At 43.6% G+C, this 26,032-nt stretch overlaps 1 protein-coding gene across 1 annotated transcript; it reads right to left on the reverse strand.

Moving 5' to 3' along the window:
- Positions 1–8,174: 8,174 nt before the first annotated feature.
- Positions 8,175–23,468, reverse strand: LOC128366960 (uncharacterized). The gene is made up of 7 exons (XM_053327721.1): positions 23,449–23,468; positions 22,858–23,229; positions 22,477–22,749; positions 19,646–19,748; positions 9,699–9,964; positions 8,573–8,766; positions 8,175–8,315 (listed from the first exon to the last, which is right to left on the reverse strand). The coding sequence occupies exons 1-7, from the start codon at positions 23,462–23,464 to the stop codon at positions 8,175–8,177; spliced, it is 1,365 nt and encodes a 454-aa protein (XP_053183696.1). The 5' UTR covers positions 23,465–23,468.
- Positions 23,469–26,032: the final 2,564 nt, after the last annotated feature.

Genomic DNA, 26,032 nt, shown 5'->3' on the forward strand with positions numbered 1-26,032 from the left:
CTGAACCTTTACTGTAGCTCCTCCTCAACGTGAGCCGGTCGTCATAGCAACACAAACACATAACCAGTGGTGTACTTACTGCTGTATGTCACACACAAAGCTTAATAACCCTGATCTCATTATTCAACTATTAATAATAATAATAATAATAATAATAATAAAGGTTATAGCAGCAGTGTGGATCATTTTTAAAATAATACTATTAATAATAATAATGTACCGTAATACTGATAATAATAATAATAATAACAATAATAATAATAATAATAATAATACTGATACTATTAATAATAAAGTATATATTACCGGGGCTCTGCTTCTCTTGGCCGCGGGGCGGGGAGGCTCGTCGCTGCTGCCCGCCTCCCGGAGCTCTCTCCCGGGGAACACGGACGGCACCGCGCCGCTCTTCAGGCTCGGTTTCGGGGTAGTGTTGAGGATCTTGGCGCGGAAGTCTTCCTCGTAGTCGTCCGGCCGGAAGTGCATGCTGCAGACCCGGACCCCGCTGTACTTGGACGCGGGCATGTCCTCGTGCAGTCTGGGGTTCTGGATGGCTCTGAGCCAGGTCCTGCAGCGCTCCGGGTCTCTGGTGGGTAGACCATGGAAGACCACTCCCAGAGAGCGAGCCTCGTCATAGCCTTTACACCCGGGAACACAGCACCTCCACGGCATGGCTGCTGCTGCTCCGCACGCGCTGATGCTGCGGAGAGATCACAGCCGCGCGCGCGTCATTCATCTGATCAGCTGTTATTAAACATCTGATCAGCTGTTTCTTCTTCTTCTGCTGTTATTAAACATTTAACAGCTGCTGCTTCTTCTGCTGCTGCTGTTCAGGGTTTTACTTTTTACCTCCATCTACTGGATGGAGGATGGAAACAAAAAACTCTAACTCATTTTCATTCAAGGGCCGGATCATTAAAAAGAAGGAGGGAAGGAGGGAAGGTAAAGATGGATGGAAGGACAGTGGGCCTCCTCTCCTTCCTCCTTACCTTCTCTACCTCCTCCTCTCCTTCTCCACCTCCTCCTCTCCTTCTCTACCTCCTCCTCTCCTCCTCTACCTCCATCCCCCCTCCTCTCCTTCTCTACCTCCTCCTTTCCTTCTCCATACCATAATTCAAATATTATAATAAAACTAAAACCTTCATAACTCAATAAAACATAATGTAATAATGTTATTACAATATTAGGAAATACACTTTATTACATTAAAGCGACTTTTTACCTTTCTTACATTTCACTCATCACTTTGAAAAAACTTTAATATCTTTAATATCATAATAAAAAAAACAAACACAAATTTTCTTTTTACACCTACTGAGAAAATGGTGTTTCCATGACTACCGTTATTTCTTAATAATTTAGATTTTATTTCTAGCAAAGAGAACATTTAATAATCAAACGGCTGTTAAAACATTAAATATCTGTATTAAAGATAAATTAATAAAATAAAACTACAACACCAACAACACCCCCTTCCCCCTCCCGGCCGCGCGCGCCTCCGTGAACGCGCATTACAATAGTACTAGTGAAGACAAAGCTCCGGTAACTAACCTTAACGTTTACATCAAATACAGTCAAACGTAACGTCACGTGACCACACGTCCTGTTATACATGTTAGATTATCATGTTAGATTATTTAGCCTGTTTTTTAAATACCTATCCAGCAGAAACTCCGCGACCGTTTCATCCTTTTTCAGCTGCGGATGGATCTTCATCAGATTCCTCCAGCGCGGGAAAGCAGAGCCGATGTTCACTCTGGTTTTAGCTCGTGCTGCTTCCAGCCTCCTCTTCGTCATCGCTTTCTCTGCCACAGTTTTCCTCCTCATCGTTAAAAAGTCCAGAAGTCTGTTTACGGTCCGCTCTGTTCTGCGAGGAGCCACAACAAAACTCACTTCCGGGTTGGGGCTGCGCGCGCACGATTTACGTCACGCAACAGGCAGGATGTTGTTGTTGGGTTTTTTTTTTTCAACTTTATTAATCAAAATCTGACATTACATTCAATATAAAAACACTATTTCCAGACTGAGCTTTTACAGTACATTATGTATAAAACCGAATATATATCACAAATAAAATAAAATAAATAAAATATCACAAAATAAAATAAATAACTAAAATAAAAGTCAAATCAAAACATTCAGATTGTCATGAACAGTGAAGGCTTGTTTGGTTTTTTTAAAGTTATTTCATTCATATAAACTAAGAACACTTAATGAATCTGCATCTGTGGATAGAATACTGTGTAGTTTGTGTGTGTTTGTGTGTGTGTGTGTGTGTGTGTGTGTGAGGTGCATCTCTAACATGATCTAATTAATAAAAACTAACCTAAATAAAACCCATGTAGAAATGTAACAAAGGTCAGAGTCGCTTTAACTGGTTTTATTTGGTTTAATTGAGTTATGAAGGACAGATTACCTCTAAATATAATACACATATACAGCAGCAGTAATAATAAGCATTAATAATAATAATAATAATAATAATAATAATAATAATAAGCAGTAACTCACTTATCAACCAGCAGTAATATGAAGCAGTAACTTATCAACCAGCATTAATAACAATAAGCAGTAATGAGCAGCAGTAATATATTAACAGCAATAATAATTAATAGTAATAATAATAATAACGAGCAGCAGTAATAATAATAATAATAATAAACAATAATAATAATAATAATATATTAATAATAATACTAACTCACTTATCGAGCAGGAACGTCGCGAGCTCGGCGTCGGTCTCGAGGCCTCTCCTGTCTCTCATCTGTCTCCATCTGTGGAAAGAAGCTCCGACGTTCACGCGCGTCTTGTCTCTGGCGCGGTCCAGCTCTTTCTTCTTCGCGTGCTTCTCGTGCGGGGTCTGGTTGCGTCTGGCGGGCTTCGACCTGCACATCGGAGGAGCTGCCAGGCGGGGGAGAGGCAGCTTCCCTACCGGCGGCTGCTCCGCCATAGTGCGCTCACAGCAGCTGCTTCCGGTTCCGGTTACTCCTCTTAGCGCATTACTGCCACCTTCCGCTCCGGAGTGTGTGTGTGTGTGTGTGTCTCTGTATGTGTGTCTGTGTGTCTGCGTGTGTGTGTGTGTGTGTGTGTGTGTGTGTGTACATATATGTATGTGTGTATTAACTCTACTGTATACTGATGAATAAGTAACAACAGCTCTTCTTCTTCTTCTTCTTCTTCTTCTTCTTCTTCTTCTGCAGGATTTTGTGTACACCGTGGTCATCGCTGCGTTCTTCCTCATCTCCTCCATCGTCTTCGCCGCAAACAACAGCGGAACGTCTCTGGAGAAAAGTGCAGTGGTGAGGAAACATCTCATCTCCTTCTCTCCTTCCCTACCTCCTCCTTTCCTTCTCTCCTTCTCTACTTCCCTACCCCCTTCTTTACCTCCTTCTCTCCTTCTCTACCTCCTCCTTTCCTTCTCTACCTCCTCCTTTCCTTCTCTACCTCCTCCTTTCCTTCTCTACCTCCTTCGCTCCTTCCTCCTCTCCTTCTCTACCTCCTCCTTTCCTTCTCTACCTCGTTCTCTCCTTCTCTACCTCCTTCTTTCCTTCTCTATCTCCTTCTCTACTTCCTTCTCTACCTCCTTCTCTCCTTCTCTACCCCCTTCTCTCCTTCTCTACCTCTTTCTCTCCTTCTCTACCTCCTTCTCTCCTTCTCTACCTCCTTCTCTCCTTCTTTACCTCCTTCTCTCCTTCTCTATCTCCTTCTCTACTTTCTTCTCTACCTCCTTCTCTCCTTCTCTACCTCTTTCTCTCCTTCTCTACCTCCTTCTCTACCTCCTTCTCTCCTTCTCTACCTCCTTCTCTCCTTCTTTACCTCCTTCTCTCCTTCTCTACCTCCTTCCCTCCTTTCCTTCTCTACCTCCTCCTCTCCTTCTCTACCTCCTTCTCTCCTTCTCTACCTCCTCCTTTCCTTCTCTTCCTCCTCCTTTCCTTCTCTACCTCCTCCTTTCCTTCTCTTCCTCCTCCTTTCCTTCTCTACCTCGTTCTCTCCTTCTCTACCTTCTCTACCTCCTTCTTTCCTTCTCTCCTTCTCTACCTCCTCCTCTCCTTCTATACCTCCTTCTTTCATTCTCTACCTCGTTCTCTCCTTCTCTACCTTCTCTACCTCCTTCTTTCCTTCTCTCCTTCTCTACCTCCTCCTCTCCTTCTATACCTCCTTCTTTCATTCTCTACCTCGTTCTCTCCTCCTCTCCTTCTCTACCTCCTTCTTTCCTTCTCTCTTTCTCTATCTCCTCCTTTCCTTCTCTACCTCCTCCTTTCCTTCTCTACCTCCTTCTTTCCTTCTCTCCTTCTCTACCTCCTTCTCTCCTTCTCTACCTCTTCCTTTCCTTCTCTACCTCTTTCTCTCCTTCTCTATCTCCTCCTTTCCTTCTCTACCTCCTTCTCTCCTTCTCTCCTTCTCTACCTCCTCCTTTCCTTCTCTACCTCCTTCTCTCCTTCTCTACCTCCTCCTTTCCTTCTCTACCTCCTTCTCTCCTTCTCTACCTCGTTCTCTCCTTCTCTACCTCCTCCTCTCCTTCTCTACCTCCTTCTTTCCTTCTCTACCTCGTTCTCTCCTCCTCTCCTTCTCTACCTCCTTCTTTCCTTCTCTCTTTCTCTATCTCCTCCTTTCCTTCTCTACCTCCTCCTTTCCTTCTCTCCTTCTCTACCTCCTTCTTTCCTTCTCTCCTTCTCTACCTCCTTCTCTCCTTCTCTACCTCTTCCTTTCCTTCTCTACCTCTTTCTCTCCTTCTCTACCTCCTCCTTTCCTTCTCTACTTCCTACTCTACCTCCTTCTCTCCTCCTCTCCTTCTCTACCTCCTCCTCTCCTTCTCTATCTCCTCCTCTCCTTCTCTATCTCCTCCCTTACTTAATCATCTCCTCCTCCTCCAGGCGTTCGGCTTCATGGCGACGGCAGCGTTCGTGGTGGACTTGGTCTTATTCGTGAAGAGCAAAGGTTTTCCCTTCACGCGAGGCGGGAAGCCGGAGACGAGCAACGGCGGTGCGGTGGCGGCGGCGGCTCCAGAGACGGAGAAACTCAACACGGCAAACGGAGCCGGAGTCGAGACCGCCTAAACGATGATGTCACCTGTTTGCTCTCTGAGGTCAGAGGTCACGTTGTCTCAGGCCTCGTCTCTCATCATGATCCTGGTTTTGTTTTTTTGGTTTTTTTACTCGTAGTTTTCCCGCCGCTGACGACGCTCCGCCGCGATAATCAATCAGCTGATGGCGTCCAGATGTTTCTCCAGATGTTTCTCAGAGACACTAAAAACTAAACTTCCAACCACTAAATGTTTAAATGCTTTTAAAGAATCAGTTTTTAAAATATCATGAAATTAAAATATTTGAAGATCTTCTTTTAACCTTCCTGTCGTCCTCCCGGGTCAAATTGACCCTCCTCTTTAATTCCTTCCTTGCTTCCTTCCTTCCCTCCCTACCTCCCTTCTTACTCCTTCCTTCCTTCCTCCTTTCCATCCTCTTTTTCTTCCTTGCTTCCTTCTCTCCTGAATTCCTTCCTCTTTTCCTCCTTACTCCGTTCTTTCCTTCCTCTCTCCTTTCCTTCCTTCTTCCTCCCTTCCTTCTTTCCTTTCCTCCCTCCCTCCCTCCCTCCTTTCCTTCCTTCCTCCCTCCTTTCCTTCCCTTCTTCCTCCCTTCCTTGACTCGAGGACAACAGGAGGGTTAAAATCAAACGGAGTCTTAAAAAGCGATCCAGTCTTATTAATGAAAGTCTAGGTCTTTTATTTTGAAGGATTGTGTGAAGGATATTTGTAGATAGATGAGAGAGAATGAATTACTGAACTCAGGTCCTGATGTTTGTAGTAAAAAAAAAACAATCAAATCAAATCAGAACAGAGCTGATGGTAAGAAACTCCTCTATGTGACCCTGACCAGCTATTAAAATGTCCAAATTTGATTTATTTTAAATACTAAATTCATAAATCAGCTTTCAAACACTTTATAATCTATAAAATAATGAGTTTAAATGTCTCTAAGGAAGGAAGGGAAGGAAAAGGAGGAAAGGAGAGATGGAAGGAAGGGAGGGAGGGAGGAAGGAATGAAGGGAGGGAGGGTGGGGGGAAGGAAAGGAGAGAGGGAGGGAGGGGGGAAGGAAGGAAGGAAGGAAGGAAGGAAGGAAGGAAACAAACAGTGTAATGATGTAAAGTGTCCAGCAGGTGGAGCTGAAATGAGTTTTTTCTTTGTTGAGTCTCTGCTTCCCAAACACTTCCTCCTCCTGATCCTCGTCACCATGACGACGTGTCCAACCTTCTGACCTTCGTCACCATGACGATGAGTCCGACCGACCTGAGCTCGATCTTCTCTCTGAGACGCCTGTTTTCATTCCTTTATTTTACGCTGAAATCTGTATTTTTTATATCGTTTTATATCCTGAAACTTTTTGTGATTTAATTGAAAATGAAGTGAAAGTTTTTTTTTTGGGGGGGGGTTTATCTTCTGACCAAACTTCACTTCCTTTGATTGTAACTCTGGTTTGAATGAATCACATTTAAATGGTTTTTATCTTCATTTCATTTTTGTGTCAAATTTAAAAATTTCATGATCGATTTTTATAAAAAGGTGAAATATGACTTTAATATTTTGGGATGTAGAAACAAAATTATATAAAAAAAAAATAAGAAATTAAAGAAGTCCTGTTTGCTTCAACACACAATAAAACATTAAAATAAAAGTTTTTAATCTTTAATCTTTCCAAATATTTAAAGTTTTATTCTCTACATTCCTTCAGTGGTCGCATATTTCCTCATTAAAAATTAAAAATCATAATTTTAATATTTTTTTAAGCAATTTTTTTTAAATCTAAAAACAAAAATCATGAAATATAAAATATAAAATATTTTTTAATTTTTTTGGCAGTGAAGGACTTCCATACTTTTATCTCTGACGGTTTTTATGATTTAAAATAAAATAAAATAAAAATTTAAAAAAATAATAAAAAAAGATGATGAACGAGGTTTTTAATTAATTTCTCTTTTCGTGTCTGCTGCTGTTCGGGAAGTACGGAAGATTTAAAACGCCTAAATTAAAATAAAAGATTTTTTAAAATTTTTTAATCTTTAATAACTGAATTATGACTCTAATTAAAATCAAATACCTAAAAAAATTAGAAATTAATTGAAAATAATTAAATTAATAATGCATTTTTTTTTAATTGCGGCTCATTTAAATCTTCCATACATGAGTTTCATTTCATTTCATTTAACATTTAACATTTATAAGAGTGACTTTCTGACAATCATACAGTAACATATGTTAGTAATGAATCACTGAACACACTGGACAACTAGTGCAGATCTTTTTAAACCATAAGAAATATTTTCTTATATGAATTATTGAATTATGACAATCCAGAAGTTTTTATATGATGAACTTGTTCAGGTTATTACTGAGTCATGTTTTTGTAATATATATATTCTTCTTCTTCTCCTTCTTCTTCTTCTTCTTCTTCTTCTTCTGTGGTTGTTAAATGTAATAACTTTCCATCCATATTTGACTTTATGCAGTTAAATGAAAAATCTGACTTTGCCTTTAACGAGTGTTTCAGTTTCATATCTCTGATTATTTTATTATTCTGTCATTTAATAAAAAGATTTACAAGAAACATGCTCTTCTTCTTCTTCTTCTTCTTCTTCTTCTTCTTCTTCTTCTTCTTCTTCTTCTTCTTCTTCTTCTTCTTCTTCTTCTTCTTCTTCTTCTTCTTCTTCTTCTTCTTCTTCTTCTTCTTCTTCTTCTTCTTCTTCTTCTTCTTCTTCTTCTTCTTCTTCTTCTTCTAACCCTGGTGTCCTCGAGGGAGGGAGGGAGGGAGGGAAGGAGGGAGGAAAGGAGGGAGGGAGGAAGGCTGCTGTTCTTCTTCTAACCCTGGTGTCCTCAAGGGAGGGAGGGAGGGAGGGAAGGAGGGAGGAAAGGAGGGAGGGAGGAAGGCTGCTGTTCTTCTTCTAACCCTGGTGTCCTCAAGGGAGGGAGGGAGAGAGGAAAGGAAGGAGGGAAGGGAAGGAAGGAAGAAAGGAGGGAGGAAGAAGTAAGGGAGGGAGGAAGGGATAATAATAATAATTATTATTATTTTATTATTATCAGTGGACAGTGGTGCAGCTGGTGTCAATAATAGACAGAAACAGAGTGATAGGGAGATGTGATGACCTCTTTATTTTCACACAGTGCTGGTTAACCTGTGTTCAGTTACTAAACACCAGTTTCAGTTTGAATCCACTGCCTGTAGCCACACACGTCCATGAAGTAAGTTTCCCCGAAGGGCTTTCTGGGACCACCAGCAGTGACTCCAACCAGAACATCATCCTTCACCAGACTGCCACCAGAATCCCCCTGAGAGATGACAGATGGAGAGAGAGAGAGAGACAATTAAAAAGAGACAGTGATGGAAAGAGAGAGACAGAGGGAGAGATGGAGAGACACACACACAGAGAGAGAGAGACACAGAGAGAGAGATGGAGGGAGAGAGAGAGAGACATAGAGAGAGAGAGATGGAGGGAGAGAGAGAGAGAGAGGGAGAGACATAGAGACAGACAGAGAGAGAGAGATGGAGGGAGAGAGAGAGACATAGAGAGACATTACAGACTTACAGGACAGCCTTCACATGGTTTCTTGGAGCAGTCATTACACGGCACTTCCTCGATGGAGCAGAGGAGATGTTCCTCTACATAGAAAGGTATGATGTCACCGTTAACGTCTTCTCTATCGATAGTTAGGTCTCGTCCAGTGCACCGTTCATCCAGGTTCACTTTACCACACTGAAGTTTCACTGCTAAATCCTGGTCTGTGGATTTAAAGAGACAAACATCAAAATAAATATTACAAAATAAAATATTCAGCTTTACTGAGTTTGGTACGGTGGCCGAGAAGGGTCATAACACATGCAAATGCCAAAACACCTTCATCGATGTTACAAATATTCACAACTGCAAACTAGGTGAAAACGGAAATGTTTCCAGGGGGACCATAATCAGTGATGGACCCACGTGGGGGCAACAGCGCCCCCTATGAATTAAAAATGAATATAGACATATGACACATTACCGTTTTGAACATTTAACAATTATCTGAGTAGTTAATATGTTGGAATTACACATTACACTTACCTCTCTGGAAACGGAGGAAGGGAGGAAGGAAGGAAGGAAGGAAGGGAGTAAGGAAAAAGGAAAGAAGGGAGGAAGGAAGAAGGAAGAATGACAGAGGAAGGAAGGATGGATAGAAGGGAGTAAGGAAAAAGGAAAGAAGGGAGGAAGGAAGAAGGAAAGGAGGAAGGAAGGGAGGAAGAAGGAAAGAAGGGAGGAAGGAAGGTAGGAAAGAACTGAGTAGTTAATATGTTGGAATTACACATTACACTTACCTCTCTGGAAACGGAGGAAGGGAGGAAGGAAGGGAGTAAGGAAGAAGGAAAGAAGGGACGAAGGAGGACAGAGGAAGGAAGGAAGGAAGGAAGGAAGGAAGGAAGAAAGAAGGAAAGAACTGAGTACTTAATATGTTACCTCTCTGGAAACAAGTCTGTTTTTCTTTGTTTTCGGAAACAGGATGTGGGTCCGTCACTGATTACGGTCCCCCTGGAAACATTTCGGTTTTCACCTAGTTTGCAGTTTGTTTCCTTATTTGCTCGTGTTGTGAATATTTGTAACATCGATGAAGGTGTTTTCTGAGTTTGCATGTGTTATGACCCTTCTCAGCCACCGTAGTTTGGCTCCTCCTACTCACTGCTATTCTTGTCCACAGCTGTGAAGGACCATCCAATGAGAGTGTAGGGATTATTGAAAGGTGGAGTAGGTGATGAACATGTGACAGGATGGGGGAGAGTGACGGTGGGCAGCGCCGGATCGGGTCTCCTGGGCAGGTGAATCAGCATGATGTCATGACGGTGATTATTCACTTGGTCGACATAGAAACGCCGGTCACTATTTGTGGTGATCGGCATCCTCTGTCCCTCAGAGTTTGGATGGAACCCCAAAACCACGTCAAACTCACTGAGGAGACAAAGAAGAAGTCAGATCTCATGTGGGCCGGAATCATTAAAAAGATGGAAGGATATAAGAAGGGGGAGGAAGGAAAGACAGACAAAAGGAAGGAGGGAACAAAGGTAGGAAAGAGAGATAGTGAAGGACGGACAGACAGAAGGAAGGAAGGACAGATGTGGAAGGAAGGACAGAAGGAAGAAAGGAAGGAAGGACAGATGGAAGGAAGGAAGGAAGGACAGAAGGAAGAATGGAAGGAAGGGCAGATGGAAGGAAGGAAGGAAGGTAGGATTGATGGAAGGAAGGACAGAAGGAAGAATGGAAGAAAGGAAGGAAGGACTGATGGAAGGAAGGAAGGACAGATGTGGAAGGAAGGGCAGATGGAAGGAAGGAAGGACAGATGTGGAAGGAAGGGCAGATGGAAGGAAGGAAGGACGGACAGAAGGAAGAATGGAAAGAAGGAAGGAAGGAAGGAAGGGCAGATAGAAGGAAGGACAGAAGGAAGGAAGGAAGGACAGATGGAAGAAAGGAAGGAAGGACAGAAGGAAGAATGGAAAGGAGAAAGGAATGAAGGACAGAAGGAAGAATGGAAGGAAGGAAGAATGGAAGGAAGGGCAGATGGAAGGAAGGACAGAAGGAAGAAAGGAAGGAAGGACAGATGGAAGAAAGGAAGGAAGGACAGAAGGAAGAAAGGGAGGAAGGACAGATGGAAGTAAGGGCAGAAGGAAGAATGGAAGGAAGGACAGAAGGAAGGAAGGACAGATGGAAGAAAAGAAGGAAGGGCAGATGGAAGGAAGGACAGAAGGAAGAAAGGAAGGAAGGGCAGATGGAAGGAAGGACTGATGGAAGGAAGGACAGAAGGAAGAAAGGAAGGAAGGACAGAAGGAAGGAAGGACAGAAGGAAGAAAGGAAGGAAGGACAGATGGAAGGAAGGGCAGAAGGAAGAAAGGAAGGAAGGACAAATGAAGGAAGGACAGATGTGGAAGGAAGGGCAGATGGAAGGAAGGAAGGAGGGAAGGAAGGAAGGACAGAAGGCAGAATGGAAGGAAAAAAGGAAGGAAGGGCAGATGGAAGGAAAGACAGAAGGAAGAAAGGAAGGAAGGACACATGGAAGGAAGGACAGAAGGAAGGAAGGAAGGAAGGGCAGATGGAAGGAAGGACAGAAGGAAGAAAGGAAGGAAGGACAGATGGAAGGAAGGACTGATGGCAGGAAGGACAGAAGGAAGAAAGGAAGGAAGGACAGATGGAAGGAAGGACTCGTGTCGTCCTCCCGTGAGGACACCAGGGTTAGAAGAAGAACAGCAGCCTTCCTTCCTCCCTTCCTCCTTTCCTTCCTCCCTCTCTCCTTACTCATTTCCTTCCTTCCTTCCTTCCTTCCTTCCTTCCTCCCTTCTCTCCTTCCTTCCTTACTTAGTCCCTCCTTACTCCTTTCCTTCCTTCCTTCCTTCCTCCTTTCCTTCCTTCCTCCTTATTCCTTTCCTTCGTTCTATCCTTCCTAACATTACACTCTTTGTTTCCTTCCTTCCTTCCTTCCTCCCTTCCTCCCTCCCAACCTCCCTCCCTCCCTTCCTCCCTTCCTTCCTCCCCCCCTCCCTCCTTCCCTTCCTCCCTCCCTTTCCTTCCTTCCTTCCTCCCTCCCTCCCTTCCTCCCTCCCTTCCTTTCCTTCCTCCCTTCTCTCCTAAATTCCTCCCTCTTTTCGTCCTTACTCCTTTCCTTCTTTCCTTCCTTCCTTCTTTCCATCCTTCCTTCCTTCCTTCCTTTCCTTCCTCCCTTCTCTCCTAAATTTCTTACATCCTTACTCCTTCCCTTCCTTCCTTCCTTCCTTCCTCCTTATTCCTTTCCTTCCTTCTATCCTTCTCTCCTCCCTTCCTTCTCTCCTTCCTCTTTTCCTTCCTTCTATCCTTCCTTGCCCTGAGGACAATCTTCCTCTTTTCCTTCCTTCCGTCCTTCCTACCTTTCTTCCTCCCTTCCTGCTTGTCTTCTTTTCCTTCCTTCCTCCCTTTCTTCTTTTTATTCCTTCCTTCCTTCCTTCCTTCCTTCAATCTATCTTCCTACCTTTCTTCCTCCTTGTCTTCTTTTCCTTCCTTCCTCCCTTTCTTCTTTTTATTCCTTCCTTCCTTCCTTCAGTCTATCCTTCCTACCTTTCTTCCTCCTTGTCTTCTTTTCCTTCCTTCCTCCCTTTCTTCTTTTTATTCCTTCCTTCCTTCCTTCAGTCTAACCTTCCTACCTTTCTTCCTCCCTGTCTTCTCTTCCTTCCTTCCGTCCTTCCTACCTTTTAATGATCAGTGAGGACCCACTCTCTCTCTCTCTCTCTCTCTCTCTCTCTCTCTCCCTCTCTCTCTCTCTCTGAATAAAACCTACCGTTTATTACAGTGAGCAGAAGTGAGGATCCATTCCTGACTGATCAGATTCCCTCCACAGAACCTGCTGGTAATCCCAAGAGAGCCGGGAGTCACCAGGAGCACGTAGTGTTTCCCTTCTTTATCCAGACAGTTCCTTCCTCCCGACACTCTCTTCTGGACGTCCACAGCTACAGAGACTACACAAACACACACACACACACACACACACAAACACAGTGTGTGTGTGTGTAGGGACGTGCACATGATTATAGAGGGGCAGGGGCTCAAACTCAGAAAACTCTCTCTCTCTCTCTCTCTCTCTTGCTCCCTCTCTCTCTATCCCTCCCTCTCTCTCTCTCCCTCCCTCTCTCTCTCTCTCTCCGTCTCTCCCTCTCCCACTCTCTCTCTCTCTCCCTCTCCCTCTCCCTCTCTCTCTCTTGCTCCCTCCCTCTCCCTCCCTCCCTCCCTCCCTCCCTCTCTCCCTCTCTCTCTCTCTCTCTCTCTCTCTCTCTCTCTCTCTCTCTCTCTCTCTCTATCTCTGACTTTTCTAATTTTTTAATTAAAGTCCAGCTGTGTTTCATGGATACTGACATGATTTATAAAGCAACATTTATCTCTCATTAGAAAACGTATTCATTAGTTCGTGTAGATTTTGGAATAAAAATAAAGATATTAAAAGTCTGTCATGAGCTTAATTAGTACTGTGACTCCATTTAATATTAATTAAAATATTAAAAACAGCAATATATGTATTCAGTAACATGTTAAATATTTAAAAAATTAGGAAAAAACCCTCCTGAGTAAAATTCTGCAGGTGTGACTTCAGATGTAACTTATATTTGTAATCTATATTTTCATCAGTAATAGATTACACTTACATTTATTTGATCATTAAATTACAAACGCTGTTACATTTAACTAGTTGCTGCCCAACACTGTCCATCACACCATGTACATTACAACATGCTGCCTGTATGTGAAGCAGTGATCAGAGCTGAAAGAAATGAGCTTCCTTCCTTCCTTCCTTCCTTCCTTCCTTCCTTCCTGAAAGAAGTGAGCTGAGGTCTGGTGGATTATTAGGAGAAGAGTTTGTAGCAGGCAGAGAGGTTGAAACTTACCTGCTGAGGCTAAGACGAGCAGAGGGATCAAACTCATCACGGTCTTCATCACGGTCTTCCTTCTCCTTCCACGTCTCTGGTGTCTGTGATCTAAACGTTGCTCATTCTTAAATGTTCTTTATCATCTCTCGTGCTGCGTGAACCAATCAGGTTTCATCACGTCCTGTGGAGCCGTTGCTGTGAACAGAGCAGCAGTCCTGAGCCGTCACGCTACAAACTCTAATCACATGCAAATGTCCTTGTTAAACAATAGTCAGTGTGTCTTTGACTGTCTGCCTGGATTTAAACTTCCTGTAGTCCTCCCGGGTCAAACTGACCCCGTCTAATTCTTCTTTCCTCCCTTCCTTCCTTCCGTCTGTTCTTAGCCCATCTTCCCTCCTTCCTCCCTCCTTTTCTTTCTTCTTCCTTCTTTACTTTCCTTCCTCCCTCCTTTCCTTCCTCCCTCCTTTCCTTCCTTATTCCTTCCTCCGTTCCTTCTTTCATCCCTCCCTCCTTATCTCTTTCTTTCCTCTGTCCTTCTTTCCTCCCTTCTTCTTTCCTTCCCTCCTTCCTTCCTCCCTCTTCCGCTTATCCGGGGTCGGGTCAGACTTCCCTCTCCCCAGCCACTTCGTCCAGCTCTTCCCGGGTGATCCTGTGGCGTTCCCAGGCCAGCCGAGAGACATAGTCCCTCCAGCGTGTCCTGGGTCTTCCCCGGGGTCTCCTACCTGATGGTCTCAGTACACCTCCACATATCCTGATGGTCTCAGTACAACTCCACATATCCTGATGGTCCCAGTACAACTCCACATATCCTGATGGTCCCAGTACAACTCCACATATCCTGATGGTCTCAGTACACCTCCACATATCCTGATGGTCCCAGTACAACTCCACATATCCTGATGGTCCCAGTACACCTCCACATATCCTGATGGTCCCAGTACACCTCCACATATCCTGATGGTCTCAGTACAACTCCACATATCCTGATGGTCTCAGTACACCTCCACATATCCCGATGGTCTCAGTACACCTCCACATATCCTGATGGTCCCAGTACACCTCCACATATCCTGATGGTCTCAGTACAACTCCACATATCCTGATGGTCTCAGTACACCTCCACATATCCTGATGGTCTCAGTACACCTCCACATATCCTGATGGTCTCAGTACACCTCCACATATCCTGATGGTCCCAGTACACCTCCACATATCCTGATGGTCCCAGTACACCTCCACATATCCTGATGGTCCCAGTACACCTCCACATATCCTGATGGTCCCAGTACACCTCCACATATCCTGATGGTCCCAGTACACCTCCACATATCCTGATGGTCCCAGTACACCTCCACATATCCTGATGGTCCCAGTACACCTCCACATATCCTGATGGTCCCAGTACACCTCCACATATCCTGATGGTCTCAGTACACCTCCACATATCCCGATGGTCTCAGTACACCTCCACATATCCCGATGGTCTCAGTACACCTCCACATATCCTGATGGTCCCAGTACAACTCCACATATCCTGATGGTCTCAGTACACCTCCACATATCCTGATGGTCTCAGTACACCTCCACATATCCTGATGGTCTCAGTACAACTCCACATATCCTGATGGTCCCAGTACACCTCCACATATCCTGATGGTCCCAGTACAACTCCACATATCCTGATGGTCTCAGTACACCTCCACATATCCTGATGGTCCCAGTACAACTCCACATATCCTGATGGTCTCAGTACACCTCCACATATCCTGATGGTCTCAGTACAACTCCACATATCCTGATGGTCTCAGTACAACTCCACATATCCCGATGGTCCCAGTACACCTCCACATATCCTGATGGTCCCAGTACACCTCCACATATCCTGATGGTCTCAGTACACCTCCACATATCCTGATGGTCTCAGTACACCTCCACATATCCTGATGGTCCCAGTACACCTCCACATATCCTGATGGTCTCAGTACACCTCCACATATCCTGATGGTCCCAGTACAACTCCACATATCCTGATGGTCTCAGTACACCTCCACATATCCTGATGGTCCCAGTACACCTCCACATATCCTGATGGTCCCAGTACACCTCCACATATCCTGATGGTCTCAGTACAACTCCACATATCCTGATGGTCCCAGTACACCTCCACATATCCTGATGGTCCCAGTACACCTCCACATATCCTGATGGTCTCAGTACACCTCCACATATCCTGATGGTCTCAGTACAACTCCACATATCCTGATGGTCTCAGTACAACTCCACATATCCTGATGGTCCCAGTACAACTCCACATATCCTGATGGTCTCAGTACACCTCCACATATCCTGATGGTCTCAGTACAACTCCACATATCCTGATGGTCTCAGTACAACTCCACATATCCTGATGGTCTCAGTACACCTCCACATATCCTGATGGTCTCAGTACACCTCCACATATCCTGATGGTCTCAGTACAACTCCACATATCCTGATGGTCTCAGTACACCTCCACATATCCTGATGGTCTCAGTACAACTCCACATATCCTGATGGTCCCAGTACACCTCCACATATCCTGATGGTCCCAGTACAACTCCACATATCCTGATGGTCTCAGTACACCTCCACATATCCTGATGGTCCCAGTACACCTCCACATATCCTGATGGTCTCAGTACAACTCCACATATCCTGATGGTCCCAGTACAACTCCACATATCCTGATGGTCTCAGTACACCTCCACATATCCTGATGGTCTCAGTACAACTCCACATATCCTGATGGTCTCAGTACAACTCCACATATCCTGATGGTCTCAGTACACCTCCACATATCCTGATGGTCTCAGTACACCTCCACATATCCTGATGGTCTCAGTACAACTCCACATATCCTGATGGTCTCAGTACACCTCCACATATCCTGATGGTCTCAGTACAACTCCACATATCCTGATGGTCCCAGTACACCTCCACATATCCTGATGGTCCCAGTACAACTCCACATATCCTGATGGTCCCAGTACACCTCCACATATCCTGATGGTCTCAGTACACCTCCACATATCCTGATGGTCCCAGTACAACTCCACATATCCTGATGGTCTCAGTACAACTCCACATATCCTGATGGTCTCAGTACACCTCCACATCCGGGGAAGACCCAGGACACGCTGGAGGGACTATGTCTCTCGGCTGGCCTGGGAACGCCACGAAGTGGCTGGGGAGAGGGAAGTCTGACCCGACCCCGGATAAGCGGAAGAGGATGGATGGACTTTGCTAAGAACTGTCTCAGACCTCTGTTTAGGAAAACAATTGTGACTACCACTACCATCATACAGCCTTATTATCCATCATTAAGACACAGAGATTGATGAAAATTGCAACAGCTCCAAACAGTACAGTGAAAATAAAAGTCTAAATAAGAGTTGGTGTGAGGTGAGTGTGTGTATGCGTGTGTGTGTGTGTGTGTGTGTCGTCACCAAGGCCTAGGACGCATGCGCTTGTACCCGGCGTGTGTCTAACCTGCAGATTGTGTCAGAGCTGAAAGACACATCAGCTGTTAGATGACAGATAAGCATCCACAGATCAGCTCAACTGTAATAACATGAAGCACTGAGAGCAGGAGCACGGCACACACACTTTACATGAGCAGATCCTATCTATACAGACTGGTCATCAAACAGTTAAACACCTGCTGCTCTACCTGCCAGCACATTTGTTTGATGCGGTTACCTGAACGGTTGCTAATATGCTAATAACACAGACTCTCTCCTCCTAGCTGGATCTGCTGCAGCACACTACTACACACATCCTCTAATATTAATATATACTATTACTTCAACATTATTATTCATCTTTGAACTGTTTGTACTCACACCAGTCAATGGTTCACACACACTTGCTCATTGATGTGAATAGGAAAGTGTGTCCAAACTTTTGACTGGTGCTGTATATATAAATATAATATTCTGTATATATATAAATATATACATTATATGCATATTATACATGTACATAGTATACTTTATACTGTCTGTCTGTGTGTGTGTGTTAGTGAGAGAGAGAGAGAGAGAGAGAGAGAGAGAGAGAGAGTTTGCGACAGTGTGAGGATGTTTGTGTGAGTGTGAGTGTGTGTGTGTGTGTGTGTGTGTATGTGAAACAAAAAAAAATCACTCATGAGATGGATTCAAGGATTCGCATTTCTAATATCAGAAACCTTTTTTAAAACATTTTTGCAGATAGAAATGAGCTGCTAGCTAAATCTGCTACAGAGCATTTTCTGTTTATTGAGATTCATGTATTTTGGTCACTGATTAAAATAATTTGAAATAAATTTTAAAAATTGGTAGATTAAACGATAACGAAAGTAATCTTCAGTTGCAGGATTAAAGGGTTAATGGTGGGTTTCTCATCCTCCTGAATCCACATTAAAAAACACTGAGCCACTTGATGGATTTGAACCGTTTATTTAAAAGTTATTAAACAAACAAACAATAAGAATCATTATTTAAAAAGGAGAGAGGCTAAAATAACTCTGAAAGAAGGAACAGGTCTGTTTACATGCTGCAGCTGGGAAGCTAACTAGCTAGCTCCCCTGCTAAATGACATTAGCATTAATGTTTGTTTTGGTGGCTCATTCATGTGCACTAATGTGGGCTGTTCTGTGTAGCAGGATGTAGTCAGGCTCAGTGTGACCGTCTGTTCTGCAGATGATAGAACAATATGTTATCACTTGTAAAGATTGATTTTGCTGTATATAAATCATGCTAAACTACTGTAGAGGAAACCATCATGAAAACAAAGAATTTTAACTAAAGAACGTTTCAATCGATTAATCTGAACAGCTTTAACCCTCCTGTTGTCCTCTAGTCAAGGAAGGAAGGGAGGAAGGAAGGAAAGGAGGAAAGAAGGAAGACGGAAGGAAGGGAGGAATGGAGGGAGGAAGGAAGGAAGGAAGGAAGAAGGGAGGGAGGAAGGAAGGACAGGAGGGAAAGGAGGGAGGAGGGAAGGAAGGCAGGAAGGGAGGAAAGGAGGGAGGAAGATGGGAGGAAAGGAGGGAGGAAGGAAGGAAGAAGGAAGGGAGGAAAGGAGGGAGGAAAAAAGGAAAAGAGAAAGGAAGGAAGAAAGGGGATGGAGGGAGGAAAGGAGGGAAGAAGGAAGGTAGGAGGGAGGGAAGAAGGAAGGAAAGTAAGAAGGAAGCGAGGGAGGGAGGGAGGGAGGAAGGAAGGGAGAAGAAGGAAGGGAGGAAAGGAGGGAGGAAGGAAGGAAGGACAGGAGGGAAAGGATGGAGGAAGGAAGGTTGGAAGGCAAGAAGGAAGAAGGAAGGAAAGGAGGAAAGAAGGAAGGAAGGGAGGAAAGGAGGGAGGAAGGAAGGTGGGGGGGAGGAAGGAAGAAAGGGGATTGAGGAAGGAAAGAAGGAAGGGAGGAAGGAAGGAAGAAGGGATGGAGGAAAGAAAGACGGAAGGAAGGGAGGAAGGAAAAGAGAAAGGAAGGGAGGAAGGACAGACAGAAGGGAGGACGACATGAAGGTTAAATCCATCAACACAGTCTTGCAGTAGTGACGTCAGATGATATGACACAATGTGAAGGAAGTTATAACATCCTCAGACAGGAAGCACATTCTGAGTTTTTTTTTTTGTTTGAGCTTCCTCATTTCACGCAGCTGTGGTTCTTTATTATCAGACTAGTGTTCACATAAAGACGAGAGACTGACACGTGACTCACCTCCACTGTCACACATCTCTGCTGTTGTCTGCTGCTTCTTTCTTGCAAAGACTGAAAGGAAAAGAAGGATTAAAAAAAAAAAAGAAAACAAAATCTAAGATATCAATTTAATTTTAAAAAAAAGTACAATAATGGGGAAGTCAAATGGTTAAATGACATATTCGTTATATTCTGAGTCTCTACTGGAATAAAACCTCCTTAATTATCTTCTCCTGGTCCTTTATGCAGCGGCTCAGTTCAGCCTCTGTCTGTTAACAGGCTCCTGTCTCTTTAAGGCCCCCCCTTAGCAACCAGCCTAGCAACCACCTTAGTAACCAAAGATTACGAAACATTCTACCTACGTTCAGGCCGTTCTAGCTCCTGTCTCTTTAAGGCCCCCCTTAGCAACCAGCCTAGCAACCACCTTAGAAACCAAAGATTCCGGAACATTCTACCTACGTTCAGGCCATTCTAGCTACTGTCTCTTTAACCGCGTTCTCATACTGAGTAATGATGACGGGTACAGGAAGGTGTCAGTTACCTTTTGATGATGACAGCTGTTACTATGACGATGAGAAAAGTGTTCTGCGTGAACAGAACCACACGAATTATCATCCGTTTGTCCCATGTGTCCTGATTCAGGCCTGTAAAGCAGACAGGACAGACATCAATCAATCAATCAATCAATCAATCTTTATTTATAAAGCTCCACATCACAACTGAGTCATGTGAAGGCTCTTTCCATATAGAGCAGGTCTAAACAGAACTCTTCAGGTTTCATTTAAAGAGACCCAACATTCCCACATGAGCAGCACTTGGTGACAGTGGAGAGAAAAAACTCTCTTTTAACAGGAAGAACCCTCAGAACCAGACTCAGAGTGGGAGAACATCTGCCTGGACCGGTTGGAGTAGAGAGGAGAGAGAGGAAGGATAGGAGAGAGAGGACAGAGAGGAGAGAGAGGAAGGAGAGAGGAGAGAGAGGAAGGAGAGGAAGGAGAGGAGAGAGAGGACAGAGAGGAGAGAGAGGAAGGAGAGGAAGGAGAGGAGAGAGAGGAAGGAGAGGAAGAGGAGGAGAGAGGAGGAGAGGAGAGAGGAAGGAGAGGAGAGAGAGGAAGGAGAGGAGAGAGAGCAAGGAGAGGAGAGAGAAGCACATGAACATGAATGTTAATGGATATAGACAGTGTTGTGCATGAACGCGTTCATTGAACGAAAGTTCATGAACTCGTTCATAATTTTGGTGAACTTGAACGAACGAACGGTATTTCTGCCTGATGAACGATACTATGAACGCGTTCATTCTGGTGTCTGTGAACGTCACGTTCGCTCTTTTTTAATTTCGTTCAATAAGGTTCAGGCAAAAAACACACCGCACTAAAGTGTTGCCCAACCGTTGCGTGTGCTTCTTTGTCTGTGCCAGATTCTAACAAGTGCGAGAGCGCCACAGTTGAGTAGAGCTCAACCTGAGTGGATCTGGCAACCAAAGGCAACGGCAGCCAGTGTCGCACTGCCGTCATCAAAACAAAACAAAAAACAGCATGGAGGCAACAGCAGCATGTGGACATAAGGAGGTATCATATAATTATCTTAGCGATTTTTATGAGAAAATCGACAAGGAAGGGAACAATCTAACGGATGAAATCTGACACATAGTTTCAGTGTTAAACTAATGAAATAATTGCTGGCTGTGGCAACAATTTTAAAAGAGTATAGTTCGCAACGTATTGAAAAAAAGAACTGAACTAGTTCATTTTTTGGAGCTGTGAACTTAGTTCATAATTTGGAATTATGAACTATGAACTGAACTAGTTCATGTAGAACGTGAACTTTCCCAACACTGGATATAGATGGATAGATAGAGAGAGAGAGAGAGGAGGAGAGAGGAGCCCGCCAGCATCATGGGAGTCCCCCGGCAGTCTAAGCCTATAGCAGCATAAACTAGGAGCTGGAACCATCCCGAACTATGAGCTTTATCACAAAGGAACGTTTGAAGCCTACTCTTAAACGTAGAGAGGGTTCTGCCCCGCGGAACCAATCTGGGAGATGGTTCCACAGGAGAGGAACCTGAGACCTGAAGGCTCTGCCTCCTGTTCTACTTTTAGATATACTAGGAACCACAAGTAGGCCTGCATGCTGGGAGCACAGTGTTCTAGTAGGTTCATAAGGTTCTATGAGCTGGGAGCGCAGTGTTCTAGTAGGTTCATAAGGTTCTATGAGCTGGGAGCGCAGTGTTCTAGTAGGTTCATAAGGTTCTATGAGCTGGGAGCGCAGTGTTCTAGTAGGTTCATAAGGTTCTATGAGCTGGGAGCGCAGTGTTCTAGTAGGTTCATAAGGTTCTATGAGCTGGGAGCGCAGTGTTCTAGTAGGTTCATAAGGTTCTATGAGCTGGGAGCGCAGTGTTCTAGTAGGTTCATAAGGTTCTATGAGCTGGGAGCGCAATGTTCTAGTAGGTTCATAAGGTTCTATGAGCTGCTAGCGCAGTGTTCTAGTAGGTTCATAAGGTTCTATGAGCTGGGAGTGCAGTGTTCTAGTAGGTTCATAAGGTTCTATGAGCTGGGAGCGCAGTGTTCTAGTAGGTTCATAAGGTTCTATGAGCTGGGAGCGCAGTGTTCTAGTAGGTTCATAAGGTTCTATGAACTGGGAGCGCAGTGTTCTAGTAGGTTCATAAGGTTCTATGAGCTGCTAGCTCAGTGTTCTAGTAGGTTCATAAGGTTCTATGAGCTGGGAGCGCAGTGTTCTAGTAGGTTCATAAGGTTCTATGAGCTGCTAGCGCAGTGTTCTAGTAGGTTCATAAGGTTCTATGAGCTGGGAGCGCAGTGTTCTAGTAGGTTCATAAGGTTCTATGAGCTGGGAGCACAGTGTTCTAGTAGGTTCATAAGGTTCTATGAGCTGGGAGCACAGTGTTCTCGTAGGTTCATAAGGTTCTATGAGCTGGGAGCGCAGTGTTCTAGCAGGTTCAGAAGGTTCTATGAGCTGGGAGCGCAGTGTTCTAGTAGGTTCATAAGGTTCTATGAGCTGGGAGCACAGTGTTCTAGTAGGTTCATAAGGTTCTATGAGCTGGGAGCACAGTGTTCTCGTAGGTTCATAAGGTTCTATGAGCTGGGAGCGCAGTGTTCTAGTAGGTTCAGAAGGTTCTATGAGCTCTTTAAGATATGATGGAGCCTGACCATTGAGAGCTTTGAAGGTGAGGAGAAGGATGGGAGTAATATGATCTCTCTTTCTAGTTTCTGTCAGAACACGAGCAGCTGTGTGTTCTGCGTACATCTTGTTCAAACAACGATCACATGACGTCTCGGTACCTTTTGGTTCCTGTCTGTTTAAAGTGTCTACAGACGCAGTTTGATGCAGTTTTAAGATAAAACTAAACCAACAAACCTTCATCTTCCTCCTCCACACGCACAGTGAACGGCAGGGAGGTTGATCTCTGATCGGTTTTCAGAGCACAGGTGTAGTTCCCAGAATCCTTTGCGGTCAGCGGGCCGAGCTGAAGGGCGGGGCCAGACTTTGGGAGGGCGTTTCCATCTTTAAACCAGGTGACCTCCAGCTGGTGGATGTTGCAGATTGATGTGCTGCAGGTCAGTGTGACTTGTTGAAACTGGCTCAGCTCTCCAGCAACAATGGAGCTCTGGATTCTCATTTTAACAAAATCTAAAGTAAAAAAGTATTTTAGTTTCTGTGTGTGAGCACATGATGTTATTATCAGTACATGCAGCAGCCAGGCGTGAAGGTGTTAGCATTAGCATGTGAAGCTCTTACCAGTAACTGTGACGTTCACTCCTGACTGGTCAATATAATGTCCTGCTCTGTCGTCAGCCTCCATCCTGAAGCGGAAGGTTGTGCTGTCATTCATCTGAATATTACTGATCTGTAAAGTGCAGTTTCCAGTCATGTCTCCCAGGTATTTGTAACGAGGGTTTGCTGTCGGTGATGCACTATCATACACAGACGAGGTGATGTCATCACAAATTTCATGGTTGACACACCAGAGGACTCTGATGACCTTCAGAGGAACTTGTCTCCCACCTTGAGTGAAAGAGCTCCGTGGTGTGAAGGTGCAGGGGAGGACGACAGTCGATCCTCTTACAGCACAAACAGGTTCTGGATAGTTTACATCTGCAGCAGCAGCACCTGGAAATAACAGAGTGATGACAGATGAGTTCAGGAAAAGGACCTGAGAATGGAAACTGAACATTTACTTTAATGTGAAAACAGTGATGGAAAACACAGAGTTGTGGATTTGATGGTTTTGATGTTAAAACAGAAAGTGTGGCAGCAGTTTGACAGAAATATAAATATGTGTTTTATAAAATGCCAACAACAGTCACATATATACAGGTCATTACTTACCAGCCAGAAGCTGCATAAAGATCCAGGGAATGTGTTTGTCCCAAACTGCCATCCTTACTTCTTTACCTTCTTTATGTCACTTTAACTTTTCAACCTTGTTTCAAACAGCAGCAGTGAGAACAGCACTGACTGACTGTCAGAAAATGCACTTCCTCCTTTATTCTGTTTGAAAGTTTCTCAACATTTCCTGTCATGTTGACGCCTAACCTGGTGAAACATATCAGTGGACCTTTTTATTCCTTTTACTCCTTTCACAAGACCAGATGTGATGATGATGATGATGATGATGATGATGATGGCTGCCCCTCTATAACAAACAGTGTAATGATGTAAAGTGTCCAGCAGGTGGAGCTGTTGACTCATCATCTGCTACTGTTCAACTCAACTTCATAGATTTCTCTCATATTTGTTTTAAAGGATTTTACCAACTGTGTAATGATGTAAAGCATCCAGCAGGTGGAACCACATACTGGAGGAAGGGTCATACCAACTGTGTAATGATGTAAAGTGTCGAGCAGGTGGAACATGCCACATACTGGAGGAAGGGTCATACCAACTGTGTAATGATGTAAAGCATCCAGGAAGGTGGAGCCACATGCTGGAGGAAGGGTCGTACCAACTGTGTAATGATGTAAAGGGTCCAGCAGGTGGATCCACATACTGGAGGAAGGATCATACCAACTGTGTAATGATGTAAAGCGTCCAGCAGGTGGAGCCACACGCTGGAGGAAGGGTCATACCAATTGTGCAATGACGTAAAGGAACTCATCAGCTAATCAATGTATTTTAGTGAAATCTACTTTTAACTCACTTCACATAATTAAAATCTAGTTATTACTAGAACAGTCACCTAGTCTTCATGAAAAATAGAAATAGACTTTTGCTTTGACATCTGAAAGAATTTGAACTACATACAAAAAACAACTGAACCATATTGGACACTACAGCAGTAATATAATTTGACTTTGAGGTGTGCTTATATTTGAGATACAGTGGGTTAATATGATTTATTTTTTCAGTGTTTCAATTCCCCCCACCAAGGGAGCAATTGTCTAATTTCCTGCATTAAATCTAATATTATAGTCATGTCCTTATTAATGAAAACATTTTAAATGCATTATTAATTAAAGCATATCTAAATGTCTCTTTCATCAAATGATGACTGGTGTATTTCTAGAAATCTGAGAGTTAAGAATGAAAAAGTAATAAATGTTCCCCTATATTTACACTGAAATCTGAATGTTTTATTGTGTTTTATGTGCTGCCATTTTTTAACAAAAGCTTAAAATAAGAATCCACATTAAAATAAATCCACAGGACCACATGATGAACAGTTTACAGAGAAATCGTTCTTCTCCAAAGTTATTAAAGAAATAAACAATAAGAATCATTATTTAAAAAGGAGAGAAGCCAAATAACTCTGTGGCTCCATTTAATAACCCTGCCTCTAATCCACCATAAAGATGCACAGTTACTAGAAACCAACAATAATAATCATCTGAACAATCTTAACAAATGTTACAAATATAATAGAAATGACATTTTCTGCATTTTAAGCACAAAGAATCAAACAGTTAACCTTTTATATTATAAAAAACATGAACTTTAAACACATCAACATGTAAATACTCCTTTCAATTTCTTTTAAATCTGTGGCACTAATATAAATATTCTGAATATCTTAATGAACCAAAAACTGAAGACAACAACCTGTCTGTCTACTGCTAAATCAATGTGTTTATGGCAAGAGGAAAAAAAACAATATTTGGACACCATTACATAAAGAACAATAAAAATCATAATAATAGAAAGGAAAAACAGCTGCAGCAGATTGATGATGATGATGATGAAGAAGACCAGCAGTCAGGGTGTAGAAAGCTCACAGATTGAAGAAGAAGAAGAAGAAGAAATGCTGTGGAGGAGAAAAAAAGTGACACTTTCATTACAAACACAATCTGAAAAAGCATCCTGATGATTTATTTCTTCTAACAGTCGTACCAGCAGAAGATCTGAAAATGTGGTTTGTCCTGACGGTGGCGCTGGAGGAAAGATCTTTACTCTTTGTTAAATATATTACTTAACAACCCAGACGATGCCTTCACTCACTGGACCGTCCCACAGAGTCCTGGCAGCCTCAAGTGTGAAACTAATGGCGCTTTTCCACTAAACAGTTCTAGCAGTACTCGACTCGACTTGGTTCCAGGAGCCTTTTCCATTACAAAGAAGTACCTACTCAACGTGGGCGGGGTCGTCATAGCAACGACTCAGCGAAACTGCAGTGACTTCGTTTTATACGCGACACAAACACATAAGCAATGGAGGACATGGAGGTGATGGTGTACTTGCTGCTGTATGTGTCTTTCTGTCACACACAAAGCAAGAGAAGAGAAACCGAATCGCTGTAACGCTGTTGCCGGTATTTAAAAATGCCGGCTTTGATTCTTGTGTGGGACGGCTCATGACTCTTCCAGTGACTCTATGACCAATCAGAGGCCTGCAGTCTGATAACGTCACATTTAGTATCGGCTCGGATCGCTTGGAACCTCAGCAGAGCAGATACTAAAAAAGTACCAGGTACCAGGTA

The sequence above is a fragment of the Scomber japonicus genome, chromosome 10, assembly GCF_027409825.1.
Source record: "Scomber japonicus isolate fScoJap1 chromosome 10, fScoJap1.pri, whole genome shotgun sequence".
Classification (NCBI taxonomy): Eukaryota; Metazoa; Chordata; class Actinopteri; order Scombriformes; family Scombridae; genus Scomber; species Scomber japonicus.